At 42.9% G+C, this 12,861-nt stretch overlaps 2 protein-coding genes and 1 non-coding gene across 5 annotated transcripts in view; 1 reads left to right on the forward strand and 2 right to left on the reverse strand.

The window, feature by feature from the left end:
• Positions 1-12,861, forward strand: part of CWF19L1 (CWF19 like cell cycle control factor 1) — a 35,470-nt gene that overhangs the window by 6,727 nt on the left and 15,882 nt on the right. For 2 of the 3 annotated variants that reach the window (XM_032180400.2, XM_058436095.1), the window contains exons 4-7: positions 643-744; positions 4,489-4,703; positions 7,562-7,680; positions 10,765-10,849. In XM_032180400.2, the coding sequence (XP_032036291.1) occupies positions 643-744; positions 4,489-4,703; positions 7,562-7,680; positions 10,765-10,849 (521 nt within the window). Of the gene's footprint in view, positions 1-642; positions 745-4,488; positions 4,704-7,561; positions 7,681-10,764; positions 10,850-12,861 lie in introns of those variants that run through there. The other variant, XM_058436096.1, reaches the window with a different exon arrangement.
• On the reverse strand, positions 2,302-2,408 carry LOC116466129 (U6 spliceosomal RNA). The gene has a single exon (XR_004247382.1). It is a non-coding gene; the product is annotated as a U6 spliceosomal RNA (small nuclear RNA).
• Positions 11,691-12,783, reverse strand: LOC116485120 (prohibitin 1-like). Its single transcript, XM_032754737.2, has one exon. The coding sequence runs from the start codon at positions 12,397-12,399 to the stop codon at positions 11,971-11,973; it is 429 nt and encodes a 142-aa protein (XP_032610628.1). The 5' UTR covers positions 12,400-12,783; the 3' UTR covers positions 11,691-11,970.

A 12,861-nucleotide genomic window follows, 5' to 3' on the forward strand; every position in this document is an offset into this window, starting at 1 on the left:
ATTATTTTTATTTAATGTATGATTTCTAATAAAATTTCAAGGGCCACAGTTCTTGCAGAGTTGTTTTTCATTATTTAAGAATTTAATAATTATTTTCAGTATTTAAGAATTTAAGTTGCTTTTCATTATTAAGACTATCCCGGTGCAGTGGCTCACGCCTGTAATCCACGCACTTTGGGAGGCCGAGGCATGTGGATCACCTGAGGTCAGGGGTTCGAGACCAGCCTGGCCAACATGGTAAAACCGTGTGTCTACTAAAAATACAAAAATTAGCAGGGCATGGTGGCACATGCCTGTAATCCCAGCTCCTCGGGAGACTGGGGCAGGAGAATTGCTTGAACCTGGGAGGCGGAGCTTGCAGTGAGCCGAGATCGCGCCACTGCACTTCAGCCTGGGCGACAGAGCAAGGCTCTGTCTCAAAAATAAAAAATAAAAAAATAAAATAAAATAGTCAAGCTACAAGGTTGGGTGTAGTATATCCTTAGTGGATAGCTGTTCCACATTTAGGATTGCTAAATATGGGGAATGTGAATGCATGGACTATTTACTTTTAATATAAGTATTTTTTCTGTAGAGAGGCACATCTCAAGTTCTAAAGCAGATCTGGTAACTATATGGTGTCATGTCTGTTTCCCTCACTAGCTCCTATTCAGACATACGTGCTTGGTGCAAATAACCAGGAAACAGTAAAATATTTCCAGGATGCTGATGGATGTGAATTAGCTGAGAACATTACTTATCTGGGTAAGCTGATACTTGTTGTATTTGGTTTTTTTGGTTTTGTTTTTTTTTTTTTTTTGAGATGGAGTCTTGCTCTGTCACCAGGCTGGAGTGCAGTGGTGCAATCTTGGCTCACTGTAACCTCCACCTCCCGGGTTCAAGTGATTCTCCTGCCTCAGCCTCCTGAGTAGCTTGGATTACAGGCGTGTGCGACCATACCCGGCTAATTTTTAAAATATTTTTAGTAGAGACGGGGTTTCACCGTGTTAGTCAGGATCATCTCGATCTCCTTACCTCGTGATCCACCCACCTCGGCCTCCCAAAGTGCTGGGATTACAGGCGTGAGCCACCGCGCCTGGCCGATATTTGTTGTATTTGTAATGAAGATAATATAGTGTTCTCAGGAATTAGTCTCCCAGGAAATTTTTGGCTAGATTTTTCAGTGATTGCATCCTGAGATAATGGGGTTTGGAGGGTTTTTTCCCAGAGTCTGTATATGTGCTGCTGTGCCCTTAGGACAAAGCCTTTAGGACAGTGGCATTTTTCCTTTATTATTTCTACCACTTAGCCCCAATCTTGTTGTGTTCCCACAACCCAGTACACACTTGTTTAGCCAACTAGAGGGATAAACTCCTTGTCTGTAGTATATGGGATACTTAAGGTATAAATTATGTTCACACAAAGGAAATTTCATGTATGTGGCCTTACCATACAATCTTGCTAGATATATACAGCTTACTTGTTAATTAGCCTCCCAACTATTTATAGCTCTAGGTTTCACTCTAAGGTTTTGGCAACTCAAGTTTTTAGTGCTGTTCTTTGGGGGGTTTTTACACTTCTTTTACTCTCCTTTTTCTGTTTCTAGGTACCCTCTTCAGTTCCAGCTTAAAGTTGTTTCCTCCACAGCCCTCTGTATTGCTTTTAGTGGCTCTTTCAATGTCTGGCCATTTTCAAAAGCACTGTCAAATTTTGCTTTTGTTTTCCCCCCCACCTGCTGGCAGTCTGCTGCCTCTTAAATCATTCAACTCTTTTTTTTTTTTTTAAATTTTTTTATTTTTAAGACAGTGTCTTGCTCTGTTGCTCAGGCTGGAGTGCAGTGGCGTGATCTTGGCTCACTGCAACCTCCGACTCCCTCGTTCAAGTGATTCTCCGGCCTCAGCCTCCCTAGTAGCTGGGATTACAGGCACACGCTACCATACCCAGCTAATTTTTGTATTTTTAGTAGAGACGGGATTTCACCATGTTGGCTAGGATGGTCTCGATCTCCTGACTTGGTGGTCTGCCCGCCTCAGCCTCCCAAAGTGCTGGGATTACAGGCGTGAGCCACTGTGCCTGGCTTTTTTTTTTTTTTTTAATTGAATTTACTATTCTTCACATTTCCTCTTTGTTGGTCTTATTTCTCTAGAAAGCTTCTTCATTTCCTTTGCTGTAAATGTCCTCTCTCTCCTTCCCCATCATAATTCATCTTGGCCTTTAGTCTTTATTTGGCTATGGCCCTCCCGTTACCAGTCTTATTTTGCTCTAATCCTATGGGACTTCTTTAAGCAAAAATTGAAGGAAGGACTTTATTTATTTTGTTGTTTTAATATGGAACTCTTCATGAATTTGCATGTCATCCTTGTGCAGGTGCTGTGCTAATATTCTCTTTATCTTTCCAGTTTTAGTATATGTGCTGCTGAAGTGAGCATTGTTTATTTTTAACTACACATATCAGATACGCATTTTGAAATTCTGTTGTAGATTTTAACATGAGCCTGACTTATGCAGTTCTTGGTATAGTTTGTAGATTTGGATTAAGGTCATTACTGTAGATATTTGGCAGCCATTTTACTATATGAATTTAATGCCAGGAAAGGAAAGAGCAGCTAAGGTACTTGGGTTATTTCCGTGAAATACATTTTTTGGATCCAGTAGGAGGATCAATCAATGAACTTGGTAGTGAACATGTGATAGTGAGCTTGAAGTATTGGTAGGACATCCAACATATAGTTGGAAGTGAGAGTTATTATTATTATTTTTTGAGATGGAGTTTTGCTCTTGTTGCCCAGACTGAATTGCAATGGCATAGTCTTGGCTCACTGCAGCCTCTGCCTCCTGGATTCAAGCGATTCTTCTGCGTCAGCCTCCTGGGTAGCTGGGGTTACAGGTGTGTGCCACCATGCCCGGCTAATTTTGTATTTTTTAGTAGAGACAGGGTTTCACCATGTTGGTCAGGCTGGTCTCGAAATCCTGACCTCAGGTGATCCAACCGCCTCAGCCTCCCAAAGTTCTGGGATTACAGGCATTAGCCACTGTGCTGGCCCGAGAGTTCTTTCTAGAGTATCAATGTTGAAGAGTATAGGCTTTGGAGAGTTGGTTCCATAATGATGAAAAATAGAGCTGAGGATCAAATTATTAAGGAAGAAATACAATCAGAAGGGAAGCAGGTTGATGATAGTACCTTGGTGGGTGGGGATGGTATATCTTCATCTAGGGGGTAGGAACAAAGACATAAAAGTGCTTAGAGGACTGTTCGAGAGGTAAAGATATTGTCAACTTCATGGAATCTAAGTGAAGATAACATAGTTTCAGGAGAACATTGGCAAATATAGGGTGACCTTTAAGAGAGTGATGGGAGAAGGAAACTGATTGCAGGGGGTTAAGGAACTAATAAAGTAGGCCCGGCGCGGTGGCTCACACCTGTAATCCTAGCACTTTGGGAGGTCAAGGTGGGCAGATCACGAGGTCAAGAGGTTGAGACCATCCTGGCCAACATGATGAAACCCCATCTCTACTAAAAACAGAAAAATTAACTGGGCATGGTGGCGGGCACCTGTAGTCCCAGCTACTCGGGAGGCCGAGGCAGGAGAATCACTTGAACCCGGGAGGCGGAGGTGGAGGTTGCAATGAGCGAAGATCACGCCACTGCACTCCAGCCTGGCAACAGAGCGAGACTCCATCTCAAAAAAAAAAAAAAAAAGGTAAAGCATGGACTACTCTTCAGAAATTCAAAACTGAAGAGGAGGAAGTTTCTTAGTATGTGTGTTCATTTTGGATGGCGATGATTGAGCATGTTTTTTTCTGAACAAAAAGTGCCAGCTGAGTAGACTCAGTAGATGAAAGGGAAGTGAAAATTGATGGAGCAAGGTCTTGAAGGCAACAGGAGGGAATGGAAACAAGGCCACAAGCCAGGAATAACCCTAGAAGAGAGTAGCGTCTTTAATTTTTCCTAAACACTTGCTCTTTCCAAATGTTTTCGTTCACTTGGAAGTTGCTGCCTGCCTCCAAGTAGCTGGGACTACTACAGGCACATGCTGCTATGCCTGGCTAATTTTTTGTATTTTAGTAGAGACAGGGTTTCACCGTGTGCATCTTTTCTAGACTGTAGCTTCCTTAGAACTGTATTTTTCTTCGCATTGCCTTTTCCTGTGTCCAGATGTCTGCATTTAAGTCCATGTAGAATCTTCTCTAGAAGGCAGAGAAAGCCTTTTACCTGATCTTCTCTTCCCAACTTTTTCCAGTAATATTTGTAAGGCACCTAGCATAAACATACTGGCCCGTGGGCTCCAGCAGCCTCCACGTAGGGCTGTTGGTGTTTACTGAGCAGGAATACTGTTGTAGCCATTCACCATTGATGCCTAGCAGCCAGAAGGGAGCTGCTGGAGAGTTTACACTTCAGACGTGTAAAATGGCAGGGACATAGGAGAGTCATGGGAGATTCATCCCCCTATTGATGGCTTTTCATTCTGCAATTTTGACTAAAATTTGTTCATTTTTCTTTGAACCCAGGTCGTAAAGGTATCTTCACTGGAAGCTCGGGGCTGCAGATTGTGTACCTCAGTGGGACAGAGTCCTTAAATGAGCCAGTACCAGGTTATAGTTTTAGTCCCAAGGATGTGTCTTCTCTGAGAACGATGCTGTGTACAACCTCCCAGTTTAAGGGTGTTGATATCTTGCTCACATCCCCATGGCCCAAGTATGTGGGGAACTTTGGGAATTCTTCTGTGAGTAGTACTTGTTTAGTTGGAATTTCTAAAAGCAAATTGCACTGGCTTGAGTTGGGACTTTTTTCTTTTCCTGTTTATATTGAGTATTTTAACTCTTGGGTACCTTTTATTAGAAGTCTTCTGTGAAAATTTTCAGGATTCTAAAAGCTGTATCAACTGATCAAAGCAAAAGTTAATTTCATGAAAGTGTGATTCAAAGATGAGACTGCTGAAATCTTAATTATAAAGGAATGGTTTTTTATATTCTCTGCTTCAAGTGCCCTTTCCTAAGCCTCTTAATGTTTTGAGGCTTCGCTGATTTTTTTTTTTTTTTTTGAGATGGAGTCTCACTCTTGTCGCCCAGGCTGGAGTGCAGTGGTGCGATCTTGGCTCACTGCAACCTCCTCCTCCCGGGTTCAAATGATTCTCCTGCCTCAGCCTCCTGAGTAGCTAAGATTATAGGCATGCGCCACCACGCCTGGCTAATTTTTTTTTCTTTTTTTTTTTTGAGATGGAGTTTTGCTCTGTCACCCAGGCTGGAGTGCAGTGGTGCCATCTCTGCTCACCGCAACCTCCGCCTCCTGAGTTCAAGCAATTCTCCTGCCTCAGCCTCCCAAGTAGCTGGGACTACAAGCACGCACTGCCATGCCTGGCTAATTTTTTGTATTTTAGTAGAGATGGGGTTTCACCGTGTTGCCCAGGCTAGTCGTGAACTCCTGAGCTCAGGCAATCTGTCTGCCTTGGCCTCCCAAAGTGCTGGGATTACAGGCGGATTTTTTTGTATTTTTAGTAGAGATGGGGTTTCACCATGTTGGCCAGGCTGGTCTCAAACTCCTGACCTCAAGTAATTTGCCCACCTCAGCCTCCCAAAATGCTGAGATTACAGGCATGAGCCACTGCGCCCAGCCTAATTTTTGTATTTTTAGTAGAGATGGGGTTGCCTAGGCTGGTCTTGAACTCCTGGGCTCTGGTGATCCACCCGCCTTGGCCTCCCAAAGTGCTGGGATTACAGGCGTGAGCCACCATGCCTGGCCAGATTTTAATATTTTATGAGTAATCTTGAAAAGGATGGTACACCAGGAGTGACAACTATCATGGGGAGTGAAATACTACACTGGTGGAAGTAAGCCTAAGGAAGATTTTGAAAAGGTTATGTGTAAGGGCAGAAAACACTGGCTGAGCTTCATTGAAAAGGATGGTACACCAGGAGTGACAACTATCATGGGGAGTGAAATGCTACACTGGTGGAAGTAAGCCTAAGGAAGATTTTGAAAAGGTTATGTGTAAGGGCAGAAAACACTGGCTGAGCTTCATTGAAGGGAAATGTAAGAATGCATTTGGGAACAAATCTCCATGGATGGATTCAGGATTATCAGTGATGATCCAGAAGTGGAGCCTGTATACCACCCCTTGCCAGTTTCAGCACCATGTGTCTATGACCAAAAAGGCCAACAGGATACCAGGCATTATCAAGGAGGATGCTCTCTTCCTTTTTGACAAACCCGTGGTTACTCATTACCTAGAATACAAGGCGTAGAGCTGGTTGGAGCACAAGGATATAGCAAAGCTAGGAAAGATCCAAAGAAGGGCTGCTAAAGTGATGAAGGAAGAGAGAAAGACACATGTGATGCTCTGTAAGGAAGGATGAGAAAACGAGACCCCTTTGTTTTGCGGGGAGCTAAAAATTGATTTTGATCAAGACTTATAAATAACCATACAGTGTATTTATGGAGGAGAAAAGTACAGTTCACCAATCCCTAAGATGCTAGGACTGAACTTAAAGCTAATTCCCTGCCCTTCAGCAGAAACCTGAAGGAAACAAGCATAAGACAAAAGGAAATTCCTGCTTTACGTAGTGGAAAACAAACTTTGTTAGCTTATTTCCAAGTAATACCTTCTCTTAGAATAGAGTTCATAAATAACGCTGTGGGTGAGAGATCACTTAATTGGTTGTTAACAGAGTCTGGGGATGTTCTGGGAGCAAGAATAACTTTGGGCAAACTTCATGTTACTTAAGAAGGGTGTGGTTATGCCCTTCCTCAAACTGCCACTTCCTTGACTGAAGCAAAATAAAGGATTATATGCTCGTGATGAAGTACTTGAATACTCTATACCAGATAGTCTGTGGATCCTAGGAGCCCTGAAGCCTAGCTTTTCGCTTTGATTTTCTGAATTGACTATGACTGTCTGGACCTGTGAACTACAGATGCACTACATTAACAAATTAGAGGCTGGGCGCAGTGGCTCACGCCTGTAATCCCAGCACTTTGGGAGGCTGAGGTGGGTGGATCACGAGATCAGGAGTTTGAGACCAGCCTGGCCAACATGGTGAAACCCCATCTCTACTAAAAATACGAAAATTAGCCAGGCGTGGTGGCACGTGCCTGTAATCCCAGCTACTAGGGAGGCTGAGGCAGGAGAATCACTTCTTGAACCCAGGATGCAGAGGTTTCAGTGAGCCGAGATTGTGCCACTGTACTCCAGCAGCCTGGGTGACAAAGCAAGACTCCATCTCAAAAAAAAAAAAACAAAAAACAAACCAAAACTAGAAGCCCAGTCTGTGGGCTCCAGAGGGAGAGCTTACTTTCCAAAAAAGGTTTTAATAATTTATGTTTTGGGTATTGATATGGAGGAGTTACATTTTAATCTCTGGCTTCCAACAGTTGTTCCTATTTCTACATTCATAATAGTTTAGCTCCCTTATTTGTTAAGATTTTTTCTCTGATTGCCATATGTATGAAATTCAATGTGCAGTTCCTTCTGCCCACATTTGTATTCATGTATAAATTTTAAAGACATTTCAAAATGTCTTATTATTTATTTGCATTTCTTGATAACTTTTGGTCTGTATGGATGACTAAGTTTTTGTTTACTAGGGAGAAGTGGATAGCAAAAAATGTGGTTCTGCTTTGGTTTCCAGTCTTGCCACGGGCTTGAAACCAAGATATCATTTTGCTGCTTTGGAAAAGACCTATTATGAGAGGCTTCCATATCGGTGAGTAGCGTTTCATTCTTTTTGGCTTTTTGAAGAATTTGTCATGGATCTTCTGTATAAACTTCTCTTGTTCGTTTTTAACCATATAACGTCTTGGTTCCATTTGGTTACTCAGACACTGAAATAAGTGACTCTCAAGTCATGCATCTTCTCTGAGTTTGTTCCCTAATTTGAAATCACTTTGGAAATCCTTCAGTTTCAGAATCAAGAACTTGTATCAGTTTTTTCCTTTTCAGGGCCAGGCATGATGGTGTGTGCCTGTGGTTCCAGCTACTTGGAAGGCTGAGGCAGGAGGCTCACTCGAGCCCAGGAGTTCAAGGCTATAGTGTGCAATGACTACACCTGTGAATAGCCACTGCACTTTAGCCTGGGCAACATAGGGAGCCCCATTTCTTTAAAAAATTTTTTACCACAAATAAATATGAGATAATGCATATGTTAATTAGCTTGATTTAGCCATCCCACAATATATACACATTTCAAAACAGCATGTGTATACAATAAAAAATACAATTTTTAGTTCTCAATTAAAAATAAATGAGAGGGAAAAATAAAAAAATTTTTTTTTTGTCTTTTTTTTTTTTTTTTTTTTTTTGAGATGGAGTCTCGCTCTGTCGCCTGGCTAGAGTGCAGTGGCATGATCTCGGCTCACTGCAACCTCCGCCTCCTGGGTTCAAGCGATTCTCCTACCTCAACCTCCTGAGTAGCTAGGATTACAGGTGCGTGCCACCATGTCCGGCTAAGTTTTTTTGTATTTTTAATAGAGACGGGGTTTCACCATGTCAGTCAGGCTGGTCTTGAACTCTTGATCTCATAATCCGCCCGCCTCAGCCTCCCAAAGTGCTGGGATTACAGGCATGAGCCACTGTGCCCAGCCAAGAAAATATTTTTTTTTTCTTTTGCACTCAGAGGTGGAGTTTTTATTTTTTTAATTTTTGTGGGTACATAGTAGCATAGTAGGTATATAGTAGGTATATATATTCTTTTTTTTGAGACGGAATCTTGCTCTGTCGCCCAGGCTGGAGTGCAATGGCATGATCTCGGCTCACTGCAACCTGTGCCTCCCGGGTTCATGCCATTCTCCTGCCTCAGCCTCCTGAGTAGCTGGGACTACAGGCGACCGCCACCACACCTGGCTAATTCTTCGTATTTTTAGCGGAGACAGGGTTTCACCGTGTTAGCCAGGATGGTCTCGATCTCCTGATATAGAGGTCAAGTTCTTAAAGAATATATTGCCAAGAAAACCATTGTTTTACAAGTGAGAGAGTTAAGTGAAAGCTCAGAATTATCTTCACTGATAAAGGGCATGGATTATCCCTAAAATAACTTCTTTCCCTTCTTTTTTACAAAAGTGATATATACTTGTTGCTAGTTAAAAAAATGTAAGTGAGCAAGAAGAGAATACCCCCCTTACCATAATCCCACAGTGTAATGCAGAATCATAGGTAATACAGGTTTTTCTGTTAAATCTCCATATATTCATTCCAGAAAAATGTCTTGTTCTCTAAAAATATACTGCGAAAACAGAAGTTTTGGGAACAAGCCACTCAAAACTTACACAGTTCTTAAGAATCTGAACACAGTTTTTCATAGAACATATAAAAATGGCCAATAGGGCTGGGCGCGGTGGCTCACGCCTGTAATCCCAGCACTTTGGGAGGCCGAGGCAGGCGGATCATGAGGTCAGGAGATCGAGACCATCCTGGTTAACATGGTGAAACCCTGTCTCTACTAAAAATACTAAAAATTAGCTGGGCATGGTGGCGGGCGCCTGTAGTCCCAGCTACTTGGAAGGCTGAGGCAGGAGAATGGCATGAACCCGGGAGGCGGAGCTTGCAGTGAGCAGAGATCGCGCCACTGCACTCCAGCCTGGGCAACAGAGTGAGACTCCATCTCAAAAAAAGAAAAAAAAAAAGGCCAATAGACATATAAAAAGATGCTCGTATCATTAGCCATTATGGTAATGCAAATCAAAAGCACAATGATATACCACTTCATACCCACTAGGATGGCAGTAGTCAAAAAGGCAAATACATAATAACAAGTGTTGGCAAGGATGTGGAGGAATTGGAACCCTCACACATTGTTGGTGAGAGTGTAAAATGGTGCAGCCACTTTGGAAAACTGTTTAGCAGTTCTTGAAAGGTTAAACATAAGAGTCAGCAGCATGGTAATGGCAATTTTATTCCTGTCCCAAGATAAGGGAAAACATATGTCCACACAAAAACTTGTACACAAATTATGATAATAGCATTATTCATAATAGCTCACAAGTGCAAACAACCCAAATGTCCATCACCTGATGAATGGGTAAACTAAAAGTGGTAAATACATGATGAAATGTTATTTGGCAAGGAAAAGCAATGAAGTACTGATATGTGCTACAACATGGTTGAACCTTGAAAACTTTATGTTAAGTGAATGAAGCCAGACACAAAGGACTATGTTTTTTTTTTTTTTTAATTTTTTTTTTTGAGACAAGATCTCATTCTGTCTCCCAGGCTGGAGTGCTGAGGTACTGTGAAGGCTCACTGCAGCCTCAACCTTGTGGGCTCAAGTGATTCTCCTACCTTAGCCTCCTGAGTAGCTGGGACTATAGGTATGCACCACCACGCCCAGTTAATTTAAAAATTTTTTTGTGGAGACAGAGTCTCACTGTGTTGCCCAGGGTGGTCTCAAACTCCTGGGCTCAAGCAATCCTCCTGTCTCAGCCTCCCAAAATGCCTGGCCTATTTTAGCTTTTTATTACACAAAAGAAGAGGCAACAGTAAAGTGAACCCTCATGTGTCCATCACTTAGCTTGAACTATTGTCAACATTTTGCCAATTTTACAACTCTTTTAAAGCCAAAAGTTGGAGTTTTGATGGTTTCTGAAGACCTAATCTCATCTCTTCCCAAAACAGCCTTGCGAGGTAGGGATTGTTGCCCTATTAGACGGATAGATAGTAACTTATCTGAAATCATTTGACTTGTGATGATGAACTGAGGACCTCTGCTCTTTTTATGGCCCCATAGAGTCCACATATTTTGTCATTGCAAACCGAAAGTAAAATTGTTTGTAATTTTTTGTCTAATATGTTGTAGAAACCATATCGTTCTACAGGAAAATGCACAGCATGTCACCCGGTTTATAGCTCTGGCAAATGTTGGAAATCCAGAAAAGAAAAAGGTAAAGATTTATCTATTTGGTGGAAGGTTGATATTCATGGTCTGCCTGATAAATGTATCCCTTGTCCAGTTTAGCATTCAGATCTTCTCTTCTCCCTGACTGCAAGGTCCCAGCAGTTTCGGAGACTCCTTTGTAAAGATATGGTAATGAAAGGTCAAGTCTTTTTGGGTCTTTTTGTAGGAGAGTTTAAAGAAGGGTTTGGGAAAATAGGCCCAGAGGAATAAAGGCAAAATACCAAATGAACAGTGTTCCTTTACTTCCACATCTATGTGGTTGTCTCTATGGGTATTTGTGAATTTGCCCTCAGATGCTTGCTTACTTCTTTAGCAACTTCATTTAGCTGAAATAAGAAAACCCCAAAGAGTTGGGCATGGTGGCCCATGCCTGTAATCCCAGCACTTTGGGAGGCTGAGGTGGGCAGATCACTTGAGGCCAGGAGTTTGAGACCAGCCTGGCCAACATGGTGAAACCCCATCTCTATAAAAAATTTAAAAAATTAGCCAGGTGTGGTGGGGGGCACCTGTAATCCCAGCTACTCAGGAGGCTGAGGCAGGAGAATTGCTTGAATGTGGGAGGTGGAGACTAGTGAGCTGAGATTGGGCCACTGCACTCCAGCCTGGGTGACAAAGTGAGACTCTGTCTCGGGAAACAAACAAACAAAAAAAACCCAGAGGACTTACCTAAGCCCTCCTTAGGGCTAAGATTTCCTGAGGGAAATCTTAGTGATACCTGGAATCTATCTTTGTATTGGAAAACAGTGAAGTTGATGAAAGAGAATATACCAGAAAAATAGGTTGTTTTTCTCACTTCTCTGAGAGCGTTTCTGATTTCCCAGGGCCAAAACTAACCTATTATGGATTGAGACAGCTAAAATAAGAACAGTTAGTGAAGTGGGAAAATAGGCAGATAAAGATTCTGAAGATTATTCCACTGTCACATGCCATAGACAATGCATACAAAAGATAAGCACATTGATATTTTGTTTTTTTTCCATAATATTTTAACCGTTTTTTTTGGGGGGGGGGGTGGATCTGAAGTGATTTTACCTTTATTTCCTTCACTTTAAGCCAATCATGAAATTTCACAGTGATTTCTAGGGTTGGGGCAGAAGGAAGACAGTGTTAAGAATCATCGGGGCTGAGGCCCAGTTGGCCTGTGGAGGTGCAGGCAGGGTGGCCCCTCAGGGGCAGCTGGAGGAGCATGGACTGCCCCGCTGGCAGAGAGCTGATGTTCCCAGAGTATGAGAGCTGGTATGTGATGTCCTCTGCAGCTTCCAGCTTGCGCAGCTCGATCAGGCCGTTCCCTGCGGTGGCCAGTGAGTTGGCAATCAGCTCAGCTGCCTTGGAATCGCCCTCAGCAGAGATGATGGCTACCTTTTTCTGCTGCTCAGCCTTTTCTGCCACAAATCTGGTGCTCTCTGCTTCCCGCTGAGCCACCTGTTTGGCTTCCACTGCTTCTGTGAACTCCTTCCCAAAGGTCAGATGTGTCAAGGACACGTCATCCAGGATGAGCCCAAAGGTGGCTGCTCGCTCCGTAAGGTCGTTGCTCATCTGCCTGGAGACCACTTCTCTTTAGGTGATTAGTTCTCCAGCATCAAAGTGAGCCACCACTGACTTGAGGATCTCGGTAGTGATGGACAGCAGCACATGCTTATCATAATCCTCTTCAATGCTGGTCAAGATGCGAGGAAGCTAGCTAGCGACAGGCCCCCATGTGCACTGTAATGTTGACAGCCTGTAAATCTTTGCTATCAGTGATGACTGGCACATGACATGGTCAAGAACGGCAGTCAAAGATAATAGGTTTCTGTACCCATGGAATGAGAAAGTGAGTCCCTTTCCCTACCACAGTGTTCTGTACTCCATGGAATCGGTCAAAGATGACAGCTCTTTGCCCAGCATCCACATTATATAGGGCAGAGTTCACCACGTCTCCTGCAACAGCTAAGGCCAGGCCAAACTTGCCAACGGACTCAAAACACTTTGGCAGCCATATTTTCTTCTGCTGGACCC

Source organism: Hylobates moloch, unplaced genomic scaffold (genome assembly GCF_009828535.3).
Source record: "Hylobates moloch isolate HMO894 unplaced genomic scaffold, HMol_V3 SCAFFOLD_3, whole genome shotgun sequence".
In the NCBI taxonomy this organism is placed as follows: domain Eukaryota; kingdom Metazoa; phylum Chordata; class Mammalia; order Primates; family Hylobatidae; genus Hylobates; species Hylobates moloch.

Excerpts from the sequence above, each read along its gene's own strand:
- LOC116485120 (XM_032754737.2), bottom strand. The coding sequence starts at position 12,399 with ATGAGCAACGACCTTACGGAGCGAGCAGCCACCTTTGGGCTCATCCTG.